The sequence below is a fragment of the Aedes aegypti genome, chromosome 2, assembly GCF_002204515.2.
Source record: "Aedes aegypti strain LVP_AGWG chromosome 2, AaegL5.0 Primary Assembly, whole genome shotgun sequence".
NCBI classification, from domain to species: domain Eukaryota; kingdom Metazoa; phylum Arthropoda; class Insecta; order Diptera; family Culicidae; genus Aedes; species Aedes aegypti.
This window is the reverse complement of record NC_035108.1, coordinates 231,767,385-231,786,670: the sequence shown is the minus strand read 5'-3', so window position 1 is coordinate 231,786,670 and position 19,286 is coordinate 231,767,385. Positions and strand designations below refer to the sequence as shown.

The 19,286-nt window shown below is 35.0% G+C and overlaps 1 protein-coding gene across 1 annotated transcript in view; it reads left to right on the top strand.

Annotated features, from left to right (window-relative positions):
• Window positions 1-4,004: 4,004 nt before the first annotated feature.
• Window positions 4,005-19,286, top strand: part of LOC5574375 (junctophilin-3) — a 51,355-nt gene continuing 36,073 nt past the window's right edge. The window contains 3 exon segments of the mRNA XM_021844393.1: window positions 4,005-4,136; window positions 4,509-4,673; window positions 10,274-11,244. Of these exon segments, the coding sequence (XP_021700085.1) occupies window positions 11,015-11,244 (230 nt within the window). The 5' untranslated portion in view covers window positions 4,005-4,136; window positions 4,509-4,673; window positions 10,274-11,014.

Sequence of the window (19,286 nt, the reverse complement as noted above, 5' to 3'; positions counted from 1 at the left end):
GAAAATACCGTACCAATAGCTATGGCTATCCAAACTGTAAACTAACTTGAGACATTATTCAACTGAATTCTCATTTTGAGAAGACCTCAGAACGGCTCCATCCCATTACCCCGAACGCCACTACCCCGAATGCCACTACCCCGAATGGGTCACTACCCCGAAAGCCATTACCCCGAACGCCAGTACCCTGAATGAGCCATTACCCCGAATAGTATGAAATACAGTGCAGTATCTTGTTTTGCGGGCAAAAATGCGTCTCTAATGAAAACTGGTAATTAATGGCGCATAAAATTCGTCGGTTCATCATATATTTTCCCTTCTTTTATATGTCAGCTATTCTTTCGAAATATCTTGTTGGCAACTATCTTCTCCTCAATTTTTCTAAAACAGTGCCTGTTTATTAGCTCAATGGGAACTTTCGCAGTTCAAGGGTTCATTAACAAATTTCTTAACGCCAAAAATTGCCATTTTGGACACCTACCCACCCTTTCGTACCATTTTTTGTATGGAAATTCTACGTTTTGTGTATGGGCTGTAACATTTTGAGGACAACCACCCACGACATTTTTTGCCCCTTCAGCGTTACGAAATTTGTGAATATGCTTTTAGTGAAATAAGCCTTTTATTGATTGAGACCTTTCCTTGTCAATTTATCATTCTTGTACATGTGACTCTATGCCCAGGGACTTTAAGGAAATGTTCAATGCATAAGATTCGCCAACGGAGGAATTCGAACCCATAACCCTCAATATGGTCTTCCTGAGCAGCTGCGTGATCACCGGTATTTGGACTTCTTGGTGGTGTTCATATTTCAATTTTATTTTAAACAAATATTATCCTTACTTATGAATATTAGGTTGTGCCATAGCATCACGTTGTTACAGTGATCATTCACGTCATAGCTGCAAACATTTCACCAGAAATTTGCCCTTCTTTCTTAAATAGGCTGTTCTTTCAAATTTCGTTGGATAACCTAGTCACTAATATTTCCATAAAGAACATCTCTTTTTGAAGGAATATATCCTGAAGGCATTCACTCCGTTTCATAATAAATTCACCCTTCTTTTCAAAATAGGCTGTACTTAGAGCATTGCAATGCGGCTATGTGAATCTCATCAAAATTAGAGGACAAATCCGAACAAAACTTAATACGTAAAAATTAATAAATTGATATCTAGCTGCATTTTTATCTTCCAATATTTGAAAAATACACTGTTGAGCCAAAGTCGTTAAATACTCATAAGGATTCGTACAATTATCTCCCAACTCTCTAACTAGAATAAGTCTTAGAATGTAATGCATTCGGGGTAATGGCGTTCGGGGTAGTGACCCATTCGGGGTAGTGGCTTTCGGGGTAATGGCGTTCGGGGTAGTGGCATTCGGGGTAGTGGCGTTCGGGGTAGTGTCATAGAATCCTCAGAACAATAACAATAAGACGAACATAAAGCACATCGATGACCAAACCAAACACATTTACAATACATTTAGATTTGATACTTCTTCTCATATTAATTATCTACAACTTGGATTCGGTACTACAAGATGGCAACATAGACAGTCATCTCTCCTAGAAAAGTATTGTATTGATTAGCATTCCAGTACGACCTTCGGAAGATATGACTATTTAAAACCAAACACTTGATTCATATTTTGAAATTTATTCATATAGTATAACACATCACGTTTCAGACTAGTAGCATAAACGACTAAAATACTAGAGAACACATGACGTACAATGATGAGGCACTTCAGATAGTTCTTGTTCGCGTATAGATGGATGCACATTTCATGTTTTTCACTTCAATAACCTTCATTCGGGAAAAAAAGGATCTCCCTATCGCTATCGTTTGATATACGACCGCATTCTGTATAATTAACATTTTCTGTCTATCATTGTCAAAAGATGCTTGGAGATGACATCTGTGCTACAATTTGTCAACATAGACTACTACAACATAGCTCTGTATGTTATTTCCAAGAAATGCATTAATTAGTAACATATATTTTCATGTCGCTTCTCCATGCGTAAACAAGAATCCAAATTGCCCAGGACTAAAGGCTGACTATACAAACATGACTACGGGAGGGAAATTGAAGCAAAAACAATTTAATAAAACTACTTCTGCACAATATTCAAACAAAATAGTGTTAAGGTGAAGATGAATCGAAGCCAAACTTGAAATTTTCAAGAGCACGGATCTGGAGAACCAAACGTCCGTTTAAGCTGAAACCCTAATCGATTGGTCACTAGCTGGTGGTAACCAATCGATTAGGTTTTCAGCTCAAACAAATGTTCGGTTCTTCAGATTTGTGCTCTTGAAAATTTCAAGTTTGGCTTCGAATCATCTTCACCTTAAAGCGAGCAACATAGCCTATTCCGTCTAAATATTGGCAAAAGTAGAGGTAAAATTTGAACTACGAGGTCCAGCACAGATAAAGAAGCTGTCATACAGCTCCAGCTGGAAACCTCATAAAAAAAAAAAGATTCGCTAGTCCAATTGGAAATCAAATTACTCAGGATTTCGAAAGCATTCTCAATCAAGATTACGTTTTCAAAAATTCCTGGGGGACTAATTTGGAAGAAGCGAGAACTAAGTATTTAAAAAAATTGAAGATATGAAAGTCCAATATTATACAATATTTTCACATCTGACTTACCTGAGTTACCTCAGAATGTCAACAATTTTTGTTTGCAGATGACACAGGTCTCTCTGCTAAAGGACGAAGCCTGTGTGTCATTTGTAGTAGATTGCAAAAAAGTTTGGATAGTTTTCTTCATACTTGCAAAAAATGGAAGATTTCCCCTAATGCTTACAAAACTCAATTAATAATATTCCCACATAAACCAAAGAAACCAAAAGCTATTTATTTGAAACCTTCAAATAGACATATTGTCATGATGGGAGTGGTTCCAATAAGTTAGTCAGATGAAGTTAAGTATCTAGGACTCAAGCTAGATAAAAAATTACATTGAGGGCATTCAAGCCAGATGTAACGAATATATAAAATATCTGTATCCACTTATTAACAGCAAATTATTGCCACGATTAATGCGTTATATATTTAGGTTGAGTTGGATTATTTGAAAGCGGTTTTTCTCTTATGAGCAGGTTAATTCAACTCACCTGTAGAAATTCTGAACTGCTACGGTTAATGAAATGTAATAAGTTATTTAAAAAAATGGTAATGAAAGCTTTATTTAATTTCATCACGTTAGGATGATATATTAGCCTAACACAAAACATTTAGATATAAGACATTAATGCAATTTTCGAAATGATACTAATAAAGGAATTAAAAAGGAGGGCATGTCCTTCCAAATGATTCCATCTGGTAGGCCCATCCGCAGACCGCATACTTGGGCCTCGAGGGCCGCATGATGACCACAACTGGTGTAGTATACATTACTATACAATTTAGATTTTAAATTGTTATGTTTTCTATTATTTTCCGCATGTGGTAATTACTCCAATTAATTAATACAATTAATAGCAGGAGACAACATTATCTAATTACTGTTCGTCATTTTATATCTGAAGATCGTGTGTTTGCGAGATTTCGATTATGTTTCATATCAAAGTTCGGTGACAGAGACAGAGCTCAGATTGTAATGTAGATTGTGGAATCTTTTGTCGACCCCCTTGTAGTTGTGCATGAATGAAAATCTCAGAGAATTTTCCTCGATTTTCCGCACATATTCACTCACTGGATTCATTGCAAGCATGCAGAGACGAAATGCTATACTAATGTCTCCTAGAACGTGGTATTATACCTACCTACATGTTGCTGGTGGCACCAAAGTGAGAGTGAGTGCAGCCTGGTGTCAAAAAACAGACGAGCTTCACTTCGAGTGGAAGGAAAAACTTCTACGCGGAAAATCCTATTGTCAGTAACATGTGAGTGTGCGTTCGGCGAACTGTGCAAGTATTTCCACGTCGAATGAGTGAAAAGTAGAGAGGAAAGAAATATACGTGAGGGAAATAATGATTTTCGTTTGTATTGTCAAATATTTTGATTTAAACGTAAAAATACCTTTTCCTCGTCGTGAAACACTACACTGTGTCCACCAATTTTCACCATACGCAGAGTGAAATGAATATCAGTGATTTTAGAAAAGTGAAAATGGAGAATACTTAGTAATTGTTGTTAGGTTATCTATTTTCATACATTATGTAGTTGACGTAGTGTTGCACCATTTCGGTAGAACTAATTGCAAATGCTTAGTTTTTAAGGGAAATAAGTGAACTATGTGTGGTAAATGATTAATTTCATGGCCTTCACTGCTTGTGCCTCCTTGTGCGTTATGTGTTTCGTGCATAGAAAACTCGCTATCAATAGTCAATTCGTTGAAACAAAAAGATTGTCGCAGACATTTTCAGAGGAAATCTATTGAAACAATGTGAAGAAAATTGTCATAAAAGTCTACGTTCCGTCGAAAAATGAGCTCATGCTTTCGCGTGTGATGACGATGTTGATTTTAGGGATGCATTTTCTTGGTTTCATTTTAGTGTAGAAGTTTGTTCTAGTGGTTTCTGTCGTACATTTCCTAGTCAAAAATTCCATCTGTGAAAATGCGGAATACGTGTGGAATTATAAAGTTTGCCTTTGGAGGCTGAAAAATGTGCCAGAACCATATCTAATTCGCTAAAATTGTGGATTACTTCACTGCGAGTGTATGGGTGTATGGGGAAAAGGGAGCTTAAAATCGACGAAATTATTTTCAACCCACTTCAGTGCACAAAAATGAGTTGAACTAAGCTCGAATGGATTGTGTAAGAAAACCTGAAATCATTAAGGAATAATCGTCGCCGTATGCCACAATCCATCGATCTTAGCAAAAGGAGAAAAAGAAACACGTTGCGAAGGAATGAATCTACAGTAGCTATACTCAAGGATGGATGGTGAAATATGACATACGAATATACATTTATAATTGAGTAGCAGGTTAGACTGTAAAGTTTACTATAATTGGTCCACATACAATTCAATAAGTCTAAAAAATGCGTTTTCTTCTTTTAGAATCTAGATGATACTATTTTTGCAATTATTATCGAAAATTTATGAATCGCTCAGAAAACTTATTTTTCGTTTTGACGTAGCTTTGCAACCAGCCGAATAGACTCATCAGTACTTTCCGTAGACGTTTACGGATCGAGCAGAGTAGCTGATATTTATTTATATATAACAGTGTGTTCTCATCATCATTGAGAAAAACGACCATCAGTTTTTTTGCCAGCCATATGTTGTAGTGAAAGTCGGCAACTAGAGACCGTTGGGTTCTGTAGTTTTGAAATGATTTCTGAGTCACAGTACACTGTTGAATATTTTCGGTTCGAAGCTTGCCAATGAATGATTCCATGACATGGAAGGATTGATTTAGGGGAGGTGTATCATAAATTAAAAGACCTTTGATTACTGTCAATACGTTAAACGAGAGTTTTCAATCCATGCTCAGCAGGAAAATATAAAAGCTAGTAAGAAACTTTGTTTTTGTATTAATAATTGAGGTGGCAATTACTGGATCCCCTGCACCAGTATTCGCCACCTTTTTAATTTTGGTTCCTGAATTCGCCAACTATGTTGATTTCTTATGGAGGGTAGCGAATCAGGAACACCATGGCGAAACAAGGTGCAAAGAAGCAAACATTTTAAGGAAATTTATTTTTTTCTATTGTTTTTCTGAGCAAATTTTGAGGTTTCTAAGAGGATTTCCATATCATCTAAAAGGAATTTAGCGAACACTAAACAATTGGCAATCATATATGTCGTAAAACGGTATATAATCGGTATATAATGGCGAATAACCAGTACATGGCGAATACCGGCCAACCTTCCCTAATTTATAATAAAGTTTTTAATGCCATTGGCTGATTTATTATTGTTATTATTATTTATTCAAATATGTAACTTTAGATTCACATCTTATAATATTACATTTTAGAATACTTTTTTTTTGTAAGAATTGCATTTTTCGAATACATTATTTTGAAAGAAAAAAACCGGGCAAAACAGTTTGGCCCATTTTAAATGATAGCCCAGATAAATTTTGGAAAAACTAAGTATGCTAAATACTTTACTTAGTCAAGGTCTACACCTCCATAAAATTTCATTGAAATCTGAGAAGGTGCTGCCAGCTCGGAATACGATTTGGCACGAAATGGGTTATAAAATTATTGATTAATGCTTTTGTTTTTCATTGAGTTATTTTTTGTCGCAGGCTTGGTTAACCCCTGGGAGGGAGAAACCGATACAAAATTCATGTACGCAGGGTGGGCCGAGATTCTGCTGTCACGAACTGTCACTGTGAGCCCGAATCTTAAACAATGGACAAACATGATTAAAACGCGTAATTACGGGGCCCAGATAGCCGTTGCGGTAAACGCGCAGCTATCCAGCATGACCATGCTGAGAGTCGTGGGTTCGAATCCCGCTGGTCGAGGATCTTTTCGTAAAGGAAATTTTCTCGATTCCCAGGGCATAGAGTATCTTCGTACCTGCCACACACGATATACACATGCAAAAATGGTCAATCGGCAAAGAAAGCTCTCAGTTAATAACTGTGGAAGTGCTCATAAGAACACTAATCGGAGAAGCAGGCTCTGTCCCAGTTGAGACGTAACGCCAGCAAGAAGAAGAAGAAGAATTGATCAAAACATATTTTTGCATTTCATCTAATGTGACAAAAAATCGATTGAGAAGCTATTCATGCTTATTCAAAAGTAATGTCACGCTAGCCCCTTTTTTCTGATTGAATATAAAGTATTCAAATACGCATCATTTTACTTTTTCCCATATAAACGAAAATGTAATGCATAGAAAACTTTGGCCCTTTTTCCATGTTCGTAGGTACAAAACAAAAGAAAATGCAATTTTCATCAAGTCTGCCTTGATTGCCGTTGCAAGCTAGTTTTCTTGCAGTTTGAAAAAACTATGTGTCGTATTTCATGTGTAGTATCTGTGCCTCCCTTCCAGGTTAACCCCATAGGTTCATCACATGTGGAACTCTTTACTTGTCAAGCATAATTCGTAGTTGCTACTCCGTGATTGACTTGAACAATCGAAATTGCACAGAGAAACAACGAACGGGGCTTGCGATTAGCTAATTATTCTCAATGTGCACAATTAGAGAGCTCAAAATATAATGAAGTCAATAACAGTACCGACCACGTCCTTATAGTCACGAGAAGGGGAAGAAATGTTAGTATGACAACCGTTGTTGAGACCGAGATCACCTCTAAATCTCCACGGTTGTCGCAGGAAAGGTTCTTATTAGTGGGAAGGATTAAAAAGTTACATGATCAGGATTCACCTTGGTAATTGATGCGACTCATGAAACTTTGATTTTGAATATAATTATTCTAATGGCTTCATTATAAACGTAGACTAATGAATGTCGACACCTGTGGTGACGAACAATCGGTCATAGTGTTTGTCAGTGTGCTCCTAAGTGTTAGAGCTACACTGATACATATAGAAACATTCATCACCTACAACTTTGCCGAAGACCGTATTCAATTCAAACCGGACGCCTAAGTAGAGTAAGATGGGTCAAAAGTTCGACCTTAGTGGAATATTCAATATTATCAGAAAAAATATAGCAGTTGGATAGAAATAAATACCACACAGTAAACCTTCAACATATTAGCCACAATTTAGCTAAACAAACTAGTGTCCCACCGGTGGGGCATAAAAATACACACTAAATTTACACTAAAAAATTGCCCAATTCACCCTATGCCAACATGGCAAAGCTGCTTGAAATTAAATGTTCTACAACTTTTCTAAAGCATGTATACCATAATTTCTAAAAATAAGAAAGTGAGCTATTTATCTTCTATGAAACTTGGGACCACCCTACTGTTGAATAACACTAAACAAACAATCTAACTGATACAAACAACTTTGGAGAAGACAGTTTTCGTCTAAAGCTTCAAATACTTTCCGCTCATATCATGGCTTAACCATTCTAACAAAAAATGTTTCAAATAGTGATATTGATAAGATGGAGCAAAACTTTTATAGATAATTTTTGTTTTTGGGACTGTTTTGATAGATAACAATTTCAATGGGCCAAACAACTAAATTAATGGAAATTTGTATAAAACATGATATTTTTTCAAAAATATACTTTATACAAAAAAAAGAATATTTGCCAGATTTTTCGATCGACTCAATTGGTCCAAATACGTTTTCACCTCAAACGCAAAGCAATTTCCATTAATCTTATTCTTTGCTCCATTGTTGAGATGTCTTAGTCGTAGATTGGTTCATCTTGTAAGTAAATTCAATTCGAGTGTACGAGGGTACGGTGCAGCCATCTGGGAAAAGTTTGCTCGATGCGTGAAGCGTCCAAAAATTCTACCCGGCAAGGTATAGGAAGTGAAATTTCAAATGCTTAAATAAAATTAACTACAATACTGCCTTCAATCGCATGTCAGTCCCATCTGCATTTTCGTCAACATTGAGTTGAGATCAGTTTTCAAAATATCTTTCAATGCTCTTTCAGCTGCACTAATGAGATACTATGATTTGTTCGGAAAGATAAGGAAAAAACATCAAGTCAAATTGTCCCATAATGAAAAGTAACCGCATATCAGTCCCACTACAGATCTTCGCACAGTGTAACACAAAAATGTAACGTGTTTTGATCATCTTAATAATTGACTCGTAAATATATCGTAGTGCTAAGCAAATTGTGAAAGTTTCATTAAGTTTTAAACATGTTCCAATCCTCTGGATTTTTTTGAATATTCGTATGGAAAACAAGTTTGGAAATTTCACAACCCATTTTCTCAATGCTACTTTTTACAGATGGAACTGATATGCGATTCACGGCAGAACAGTTAGTTAAAATATGTTGACAGACTCTATAAGCCATTTTATGAGACGTTTCGAATCATATGTTTTTTGTTTGTTTACCAGCTTTGAAACTTGCTGGCGGGCCCATTTATTTACGTTTCTTCTAGCGCCACATTAGGGAGGAGCTCATTCAATAATGGCGTGCAACGAGCTTTTCAATCTTCCCCAGTAAAATCAAAATCAGCAGGCAGGGAAGAATTTATTTCATTTACTGGTAACATCAGACATGTAACCGCGTAGAAAAATAGCCAGAAAGAGATAAAAATGTCATCACCAACAAAAACTTTACCAGCGCCATTCACATATCATACTAGTTTTTAAAACAATAACAATGAGCGGCCCGCCAGAAAACGTCATCCGACTGTCTCGTAAAATGGCTTATAGGCATATTATTTTGAGTTTTATATTTTTTCTCAGTATGCTGCTTATTCTATAGATTATCAAATGTTTAACCCCGTACGTACACTTAACAGAATTTAATTAAAATGCGTTTTGATTTTTTAGAAGCATTTGAAAATTTACTTCCTACGCTTTGCCATGTAAAAAAATAGGGTCAACTGTGGTAATTACCTTCGTAGACGCGAATCAAAAATGGTAAATTCGCGTCTACGAAGGTAATTACCACAGTTGACCCTATGCGTGAAGCTCCGATTATTTTACATGGCAAAGTATAGGAAGTCAATTTTCAAATGCTTCTAAAAAATTCAAAACACTTTTTAATTAAATTCTGTTAAGTGTACGGGGTTAGACTATTGATCAGCTATAAAATCAGCAGCATATTGAGAAAAAAATATAAAACTCAAAATTATATGCCTATAATGTAGCCCATCAAAAGTATATCAACATATACTGAAAAGATTTTAAATAACTATTGTAGTTAATTTTATATGAGCATTTGAAATTTCGCTTCCTATACCTTGCCGGGTAAAATTTTCGACGCTTCACGCATCGAGCAAACTTTTCCCAGATGACAGCACCGTACCTTCGTACACTCGAATCCCGATAAAAACATTCACAGTGTATTTTCATAATCACAGTGTAATTTTCATAAGGGATCGTCCAAAAATGACGTAGCATTTCAGGGGGAAGGGGGAGTCTACGATTTTGTGACCAACCATGGGGGAGGGGGTGTCAAAAAATGGTAAAATAATGCTACGTCATTCATTGACGCTGCCTAATCACAATGCAATGTTTGACTGTTTGATACGATAAAAAATTGTTTAGTCTACAAATATTGTTCTATTCAAAAACATAGACCTTATATTTTGTATCAATCAAAAACTTTGTTAATTTTCGTATATCATTTAGTCAGCACCATTCTTGTGTAACTACAGAAAACAGAACGTTCCAACCGTTTGTATTATATATTTCATCTCTATTTGTGACTGATTCAATTACTGAATGAAAATTGCAGAAGGAAAATTCGTCTACAACTGCTGGCAGCTAAGTAATGCATGAATGTTGAACGAGAAGAAAAGGAAACTTGGTGTCAATAGCTCGCGGTAACGGCTGTAACTGTGGTAGTGAGTTGAAAATTTTGGCTGAAACAAAGTTATTTTTAATACGAAATGTACTGCATTAGGATAATCTGTACAATTACAACGCCGTTCCTATGATTGCCAATGTATACCAGGAAGCATAATAGTAGGAGTGTACTCTCAAATTGGCAGTTTAACAATACTTGTTTCCATGACGAAGCAACATCATGTGCAGAGAAGCTAAGCAACGAGCGAAATGGATTTAGAATAGCATGCTATGTTGAGCAACGGTGAAATGTGATACAATCCGGAATGAATCGCATTTGATGTTATTTATGCGTTATCCAAATCAATAAGTGATTTAATGTTTTTTTTCGCGTAGATTCATCGAAATGGTAATACATGTGTGTACTGAGCTGTCCATACCGAAGAGTTGAAATAGTCCAAGTGAATAGTCAATAGTGAGTGAAGCATCTAGATTATACGTTTACCAATGATTTAGAAAAGGCATGCAATATTCTTCCCATGAAGCTGCGAAATCATTACAATTATTATCATCGAATGCGTTACAAGACCAGAGAAAGCAGATTAAGTGTTACCGTTTGTGCGAAAATAAATAGTGAAATCTGGTCTATACGCAAATAGAGAGGTGTTCATTAAAGGAAAAGCATGCAAATATGGCTAGTAGTGTTCCAGAACAAGGAATAGTGAGCCCAGCTGGCTCTGACGGTCATCAGAAAATCAGCGGTGGTCGCTATGACTTTGAGGATGGCGGTACATTTTGCGGTGGATGGGAGGATAATAAGGCGCACGGTCATGGTGTTTGTACGGGTCCAAAAAATCAAGGTGCCTACTTTGGTGCTTGGCACTACGGTTTTGAAGTGTCGGGAATATACACGTGGCCTAGGTAAGTTAAATTATTACACGAAAGTGTAAATTATATTAACTACTTCATATTTTATGAAACTCTGAATGGAAATTATGTTGTATGCTTTGAAATTTAAGAAAATCGCATTTTATTGCTTTTAATTTGAACATTACGAGATGTGTATCATTTTTAATCACCAATGTAACATTTTCTGAAAATCAAAGAGTGAAATAGAAACATATTTCTGTGAATGAGAAGAACTTTACTTTCATTTACAAAAGCACGGATCTATATATGCTTTGATCTGTATATTGTTATTTGCTCCAGATTAGATGCACATCAATGCTAATGAGCAACCTATTTGAAATTATAACGTCAGTTGCGTGGAGTTATCAACGCTTTTCTATCAACGTTATATCGGATATGTGAAGATATTCTTATAAAAAAAACGTTACGTAAAAAAAACTTTAATTACATCAAATATGTGTCCAACGTAAGATATGAGGCTTAGTTTTCGAAAGTTCTTAAAACCAAAAATTCGTGTGATCTTCTGAATTCAAATAACATAAAATGAGATACCTCAATATTGAGACTTAGAGGTGGCTCAAACGATTTGAAGGTGAATTTTCAAGTTATGAAATATGACCTTCAGTTAAATCTTCATAACTTTGTTGTTTTCCATCCAATTTTGAAGCTTTTAACACCATTCTCTTCAATTTCAAATTTTTAAAAAGTTTGTAGAAAATCAAATTTGTCTAAAATTAAAAGTAGTCTTAGTTAAAAGAAGTTTTCTTCAAATTTTTCTTCTCTTTACTAAAAAAATCACTTTTGTTTTATCATAACTTCATGCATAGTTAACCGATTCTAGATCTGTTTACATGTTTTTGAATCAATTTTAGTCGTTTTTAAACTGAGAGTACAACAAATTAATTAACAAATAGTTTTGATTTAGTTATTTAGCAAAAACTGCCCAAAACATGAATTTTTAACGAAAATTACTACAGTGAGTCGATGTTTCATGACTCGATATCGACTCATGGAACCATACTAAAAACAAAATTTCATGGTTACCAATTTGGTCCCTAGAAGCAGGTTTCCAAAGGATTGCTGTTCTATGACTCGATATTTCCATGAGTCGATGGTCCATTCAATAGCATGGAGGTTTCACTGAATATTTTTCAATTTTTTGTCAGTTGAACGTCATTACTTAAGCTGAAACTGGTTGTTCTCATTTGTTAAACTTTCAAAATAAATGGTCTTAAAAGCAGCTTTTCACGAATATTTAAAAACAAATATTTTTGATTTTTTTAAAGAATATATGCACTATTCAACTCGTAGGAGAAACAAGATGCCTTATAAACTTCAGTTAATCAGTAAAAATGTAATTTCTTGTTAAAAAATTGAAAAATCACGTTTTTGTTAAAAAAAAACTATCAAAACTATATCTAATTCAATTTGTTGTATACACAGTTCGAAAACAAGTAAATTAGGTAGATGAAAAAACCGAATTTAGTACTATACCATTTAATTCCACTAGAGTTTGTATCCTTTGACAGATACGCGTATTTCGACCTCAACTGTAAGGCCGTCTTCAGTGTCGTGTACTAGACTCGACTCGTAAATTAGCTTTGAAAGCATGTAAAAAGATCTGTAATCGGATAAATATTCATAAAGTTATGGTAAAACAAAGATTTTTTAAAGAGGAAAAATTTTGAGAGAACTACTTTTATCTAAGACTAGTTTTCATTTTGAACAAATTTGATATTCTACTAACTTCATGAATTTAATTTTAAAAAGAATGATGCTACGAGCCTCGAAATTGGTTGGAAAACAACAAAGTTATGAAGATTTGACTGAAGGTCATATTTTATAACTTGAAAATTCACCTTCAAATCGCTTGCGCTACATGTAAATCTCAATATTTTTGGCACAAAATATAAGTATTAATTTCAGTTTATTTTTTAGTACCATTCCAAACATTACAATAATTTCTTATTTCTAGATGTTCTGTGTTATTAGACAACACTATCATCCTAAGGGGTCATGCACAAATTACGTCACGCTCCAAGGGGGGGGGGGAGTGGGTCAAGCCAAGCGTGACAAGCCTTACAAAATTTTCGGAGGACTCACACAAAAAACGTGACAAAGGGGGGGGGCGGAGGTGGTCGAAAATGTCGAAATTTAGCGTGACATAATTTGGTAAAACAAATTTAAGATTTTATTAACATTTTGTTTACAACATATTACATTTCATTTGCCGTAGCAGTTCAGATTTTTTACAGGTGAGTTGATTTCACCTGCTTATAAGAGAAAAAAACATGTTTTCAATTTACCTAACCTAACTTAACCTAAATATATAACGCATTAATCGTGGCAATAGAAGATTGTAACGATTTTTGCCTGAAATTATTAATTATTTTGTTTGACATTTGTTCCAATGTTTCAACATTGGATATTCTATGTAACTCATTGGTACTATACCAGGAAGGAAGCTTCAGAATCATTTACAAAATTTTATTTTGAATTCTCTGCAGAGCTTTTTTCCTGGTATTACAACAACTAGTCCATATTAGTACTGCATACAACATGGCTGGCCTGAAAATTTGTTTGTTTGTCAAAAGCTTGTTCTTAAAACAAAGTTTTGATTTTCTATTAATAAGGGGATAGATACATTTTACATATTTGTTACATTTGGCTTGAATGCCCTCAATATGATTTTTGAAAGTTAAATTCTTATCTATTTAGCATGAGCCCTAGATACTTAACTTCATCTGACCAATTTATTGGAACCCCTCTCATCGTGACAACATGTCTACTTGAAGGTTTCAAATAAAGAGCTTTTGGTTTATGTGGGAATATTATTAGTTGAGTTCGGGAAACATTACGAGAAATCTTCCCTTTTCGCAAGTATGAAGAAAAAATATCTAAACTTTTTTGCAATCGACTACAGATGACACGCAGGCTTCGTCCTTTGGCGGAGAGGCCTGTGTCATCCGCAAACAGAGATTTTTGACATCCCTGAGGTAACTCAGGTAAGTCAGATGTGAAAATATTGTATAATATTGGTCCCAATATGCTGCCTTGAGGAACACCAGCTCTTACAGTTTTTTTCAGACCTGGAGTTCTGATAATTAACCTGAAGTGTACGATTTGACAGATAACTTTGAATTATTCTAACAATGTATGTTGGGAAATACAGTTTTTTAATTTTACAATCAAGCCTTCATGCCAAACACTGTCGAATCCTTTTTCTATGTCTAGAAGAGCAAGACCAGTAGAATAGCCTTCAGGAACAGATCAAATTTGTTACACGTAAAAGTTGAGGAGTGGTCGAATGTCCATGTCGGAATCCGAACTGTTCATTGGCAAAACTTGAATTTTCGTTGATGCGGACCATCATTCTGTTCAAAACGACCTTTTCAAAAAGTTTACTGATGGAGGAAAGCAAACTGATTGGACGATAGCTAGAAGCTTCTGCAGGATTTTTGTCTGGTTTTAAGATTGGTACAACCTTAGCATTTTTCCATTTGTTAGGAAAATATGCTAATTGAAAACATTTGTTAAATATGTCAACTGAGAATGATAAGCTACTTTCTGGAAGTTTCTTGATGAGGTTGTAGAAAATTCCAGCATCGCCAGGAGCTTTCATGTTTTTTAATTTTTTTAATAATAGTTCTCACTTCGTCCAAATCAATCTCCCAGGAGTTTTCGAAAACGTTCTCTTGATTGAGAATATTTTCGAAGTCCTGAGTAACTTGATTTTCAATTGGGCTAGTAAGTCCTAAATTAAAATTGTGCGCGCCTTCAAACTGCATAGCAAGTTTTTGAGCTTTTTCGCAATTAGTTAGTAATAGTTTGTTTACCTCTTTCAATGCCGGGATTTGCTTCTGAGGTTTTTTTTTACAATATTTTAGTTGATTTCCAAAAGGTCCAATTGAGAAATTTTATCTTCAAAATTTTTGTTTTTTAATTGTGAAAAACCTTTCTTGATTTCTTTCTGCAAATCCTGCCATATAATTTTCATAGCAGGATCGCGAGTGCGTTGAAATTGCCTTCTCCTCACGTTTTTAAGACGGATCAAGAGTTTAAGATCATCGTCTATAATCACGGTTTCAAATTTTACTTCACATTTTGGAATTGCAATGCAATGCAATGAATTTGTTAAAGTTTCAAGAGCATTGTCAATATCAAGTTTTGTTTGTAAAGAAATGTTAACAACAAGATTAGAGTCAATATACGTTTCATATATATTCCAGTCGGCTCGAAAATAATTGAAAGTGGAGCTGATTGGGTTGATAATCGCTTCATGGGATATTTGAAACGTAACCGAGACATGATCAGAATTAAAATCAGCATGAGTAATCAGTTGGCTACAAAGATGACTAGAGTCGGTTAAGACCAAATCAATCATAGATGGATTTCTAGAAGAGGAAAAACAAGTAGGGCTATCAGGGTATTGAATTGAGAAATATCCTGAAGAGCACTCATCAAATAAAATTCTGCCGTTGGATTTACTTTGAGAATTATTCCATTACCGATGTTTGGCATTAAAGTCACCAATGACAAAAAAATTTGACTTATTGCGAGTCAATTTTTGCAAGTCATCGTGGATCTTTTTTGAGTTTGGATCCAGGTTTTAAATACGTTTCAGTAATAACTGCTATATGCACGTTATTTGCTGTAAGAAAATTAAACATCTCGTCCTCTTTACCATTCAAAGAACGAGCATTCCAATTTAAAATATTTAAATTATTATTTATTGGATCCATTACAAATTACAACGTAATCCAATAACAATTTGATTAGTAAATTTTACACCAACTTGGACTGCTTCAGTCATAGTGGTGGCTTTGAACATTGCATCAATCATTAGATTCAATTGTTCAGTTAGAAAATTAAAATCAAAGGCAGACATGTCACTTGAAGTAGGTACATTATCTTGAAGTAGGCGGAGTAGAAGTTAGGAAACAGGAGTGGCGGCAGGGTTTTTTTTTTTCATTTGTTATGAAACAATTAGAATAGGTATTCATAGTATGAATAGGGGAGGAGTTCAAATTACCTGCTACGATATCGGCAAAATCCTTGGGTAGATACATTCGAAATTAAAAGATTCGAACGGCTACCCGACGGATTAAAATTAGTTTGTGAATGAGCATGATTATAATCTTCCTGATGGGTATGATTCCTAATCAAGCGATCGTTAACTGAAAAATGAGCATTGTTCGAAACTCTACCAGGAAAATTCCGGAAACGACCGTTATCGTAACGGATATTATCTTTCATCTGCCTGGCACGAGCCTCGACGACTCGCCTACGCGAAGGGCAAGCCCAAACATTTGACTTATGATTGCCACCGCAATTGGCGCATATGAACTTATCGGTATCTTGCTTCACTGGACAGACGTCCTTACCCGGGTAGAGGTGAATAACAAAATAATGGTAAAATAAGAACATATTTTGCTATCATATCTGCTTTAACCATTATTATGTTATTAATATATGACATTAAATATCTTATCAATAGCAAAACATACAATCATAGCAAAATTTGTCATTGGTATGTTATTCTTGAAAGTCATGTAATAACTAATCAATAACAAAATATACTATCATGGTAAAATTTGTTATTTGTGCAAACATACTAAAAAAACTATTAAATATCTAAAGAATAACAAACATCGCCATCACAGTAAAATATGTCATTATTTTGATATTTGAAAACTTTATTTAAATAATTCACGAGAACAAACCAACATCAAATTTTGCCATAATAGCTCATTTTACAGTTCGTATGATATTCATTGAAGATTCAAAAAGCAAATGTTTTTCGCTGGAAAGCAAAAAGTTTATTTTTCAATCATGCTAAATTTAGATATTAAAGTAAAAGAACTAAAATTACCTTTTTTTATATCTACTCGTGAATAGCTTATTTAGTTATTATTTTGTTATCAATATCTAAATAATAACATATTTTGTATACATAGGAGAAGGTTTCGACCGTGATTATTTTGTATTATTTGTGTTTTGTGGCTGTAGCGGTCATGCGACTCAAAGGAAAAGGGAGTCTATAGAAGCAAATGATGGAAACGAATAGGTGCATAGGCGTCGCAAGGGAGCGACAAGATTGAAATATTTAATTAGGTGGTGAAAATTAGAGCAAGCCATTTTAAAGCCAGTAAGCATCGAAGCGTCCTGTATTTTGCCTAGGCATATTTTTGCTATTATTTTGTTATTACAATGGCAAAATATGATATTATTTAGTTTTTATGCCATATAAACTTAGTTATTGTTTTTGTTCTTTTATCTCTTATTTCAAACAAACAAAGAACAAATTTAGCTATTCAAACATTCTATTTTAATGGTAAATTTTGTTATTCTTTTGCTATTCTCCTCTACCCGGGTAGCGTGAGAAAAACCTCCGCAAATCATGCATTTAGCATCCATGCGGCAATTTTTTGTACCATGACCCCAAATTTGGGACCGACGGCATTGAGTGGGGTTCTGGTAATTTCCACCAGGTTCCCATGTCACACGGACATCGAACATAAGTCTAGCTTTTTCTAAAGCTTTAACATTATTTAGATCTGTTTTGTTAAAGTGAACTGAATAATATTCTTGAGAAAGCCCTTTCCGAACAATGTCAGATTGGGTTCTCTTTTTCATAATGATTACTTGGACTGGGGAAAATAAAAGTAAATCATTTATTCCATTTTTGATTTTTGATTTTGAAAATGTTCATACAAAAAGCGTTACGGAGGAGGGGAGGGGGTTTTAGCGTTACGTAATAAATGGACGCTGCCTAAGCCTAACTTTTAACAACTGAAAGGGTAATGAAAACTTCAAATTGAATGCGCCAGCTGGCGGAGCAACCAATTGAGTTGGAATTTTGAGACAGCTTTTTTCTTATCCAAAGGCTCATATCTAGAGGGTGCACTGTTGTGTTTTAAAACTTTTTTGTTTTAGGGGCAAGTCTATTTCACAGTTATTAACTGAGAGCTTTCTTTGCCAAATTTACTATTTTCGTAACGTATATCGAGTGACAGGTATGATGATGTCGAGAAAATATCGATTACGAAAAGATCCTACGGGCTTCGTGGCCGTGTGGTTAGTGTCGCCAGGCATTTAAGCTCATCGTGTCATGGGGTGTGGATTCGAGTCTTGCTTCAGCCATTGAAACTTTTCGACAGGACGGCTGTGCCTCTGGAGCATGCTTGTCCGTTATCTAGTGTTAAGTTACAGTCTGTACAGCTAAATGGCTGAAGACGGTGTCCGTGTTTTTTTTAAGGTCCTGGACAGACCGAGAATCTAAACCAGTCTGTACAGCTAAATGGCTGAAGACGGCGTCCGTGTTTTTTTTTTACAAGAGTTTGATTATACAATCAAGCATTATTGTTTAGTTTGATGCATTTTCGTTGTGATCTCACACAATGGAAACGTTTATAAACTACGTTGCGGAACGGGGAGGGAAGTTGCAAAAATTACGAAACCTTGATTGAAAACTTAGAACGAAAACAATCGGTTCCAAAAATGGCCGTTTGAGAATCTTCATTAATTATAACACGTAAAATGAAAGCTTTTCTCCTGTTTTCTCTCTGTACACTGTTTTATAAAAAGTGTGACGTAGGGCGCTTAATTTTATCACTTTCAACCCCCCTCTACCTTGACCACATTTTTAGTATGGAAAGTGCGAAAATTTTGTATGAAGCGTTGCGTTTCCCTGAACCCACCTTCTTCCTGAAAACGTTGCGTATTTTTTGATGGCCCTTTACATTTGATTACATAAAGCATTGGGTTGTCTTGTGGACGGATTTTTTGAATGCAATTACCATTAATATTTCTTTTCCTATTTTCGAACCAACATTTTGTTCAGCAAATAATAAGGAACATTGTGTGCCTAACTTGACGCACAAGATTTTCATACAAAAATATGTCATAACCCTTAAAAACTAGATAAATTTCGACGACAATTCATGGATAATAGAATATTACTGGTTGTTATTGATGATGTTAATGTAAAACAGAAAAATATTTTCACGAAAATTGATTAACAATATTTAGCACATTCACTAAGGATTGAAAAA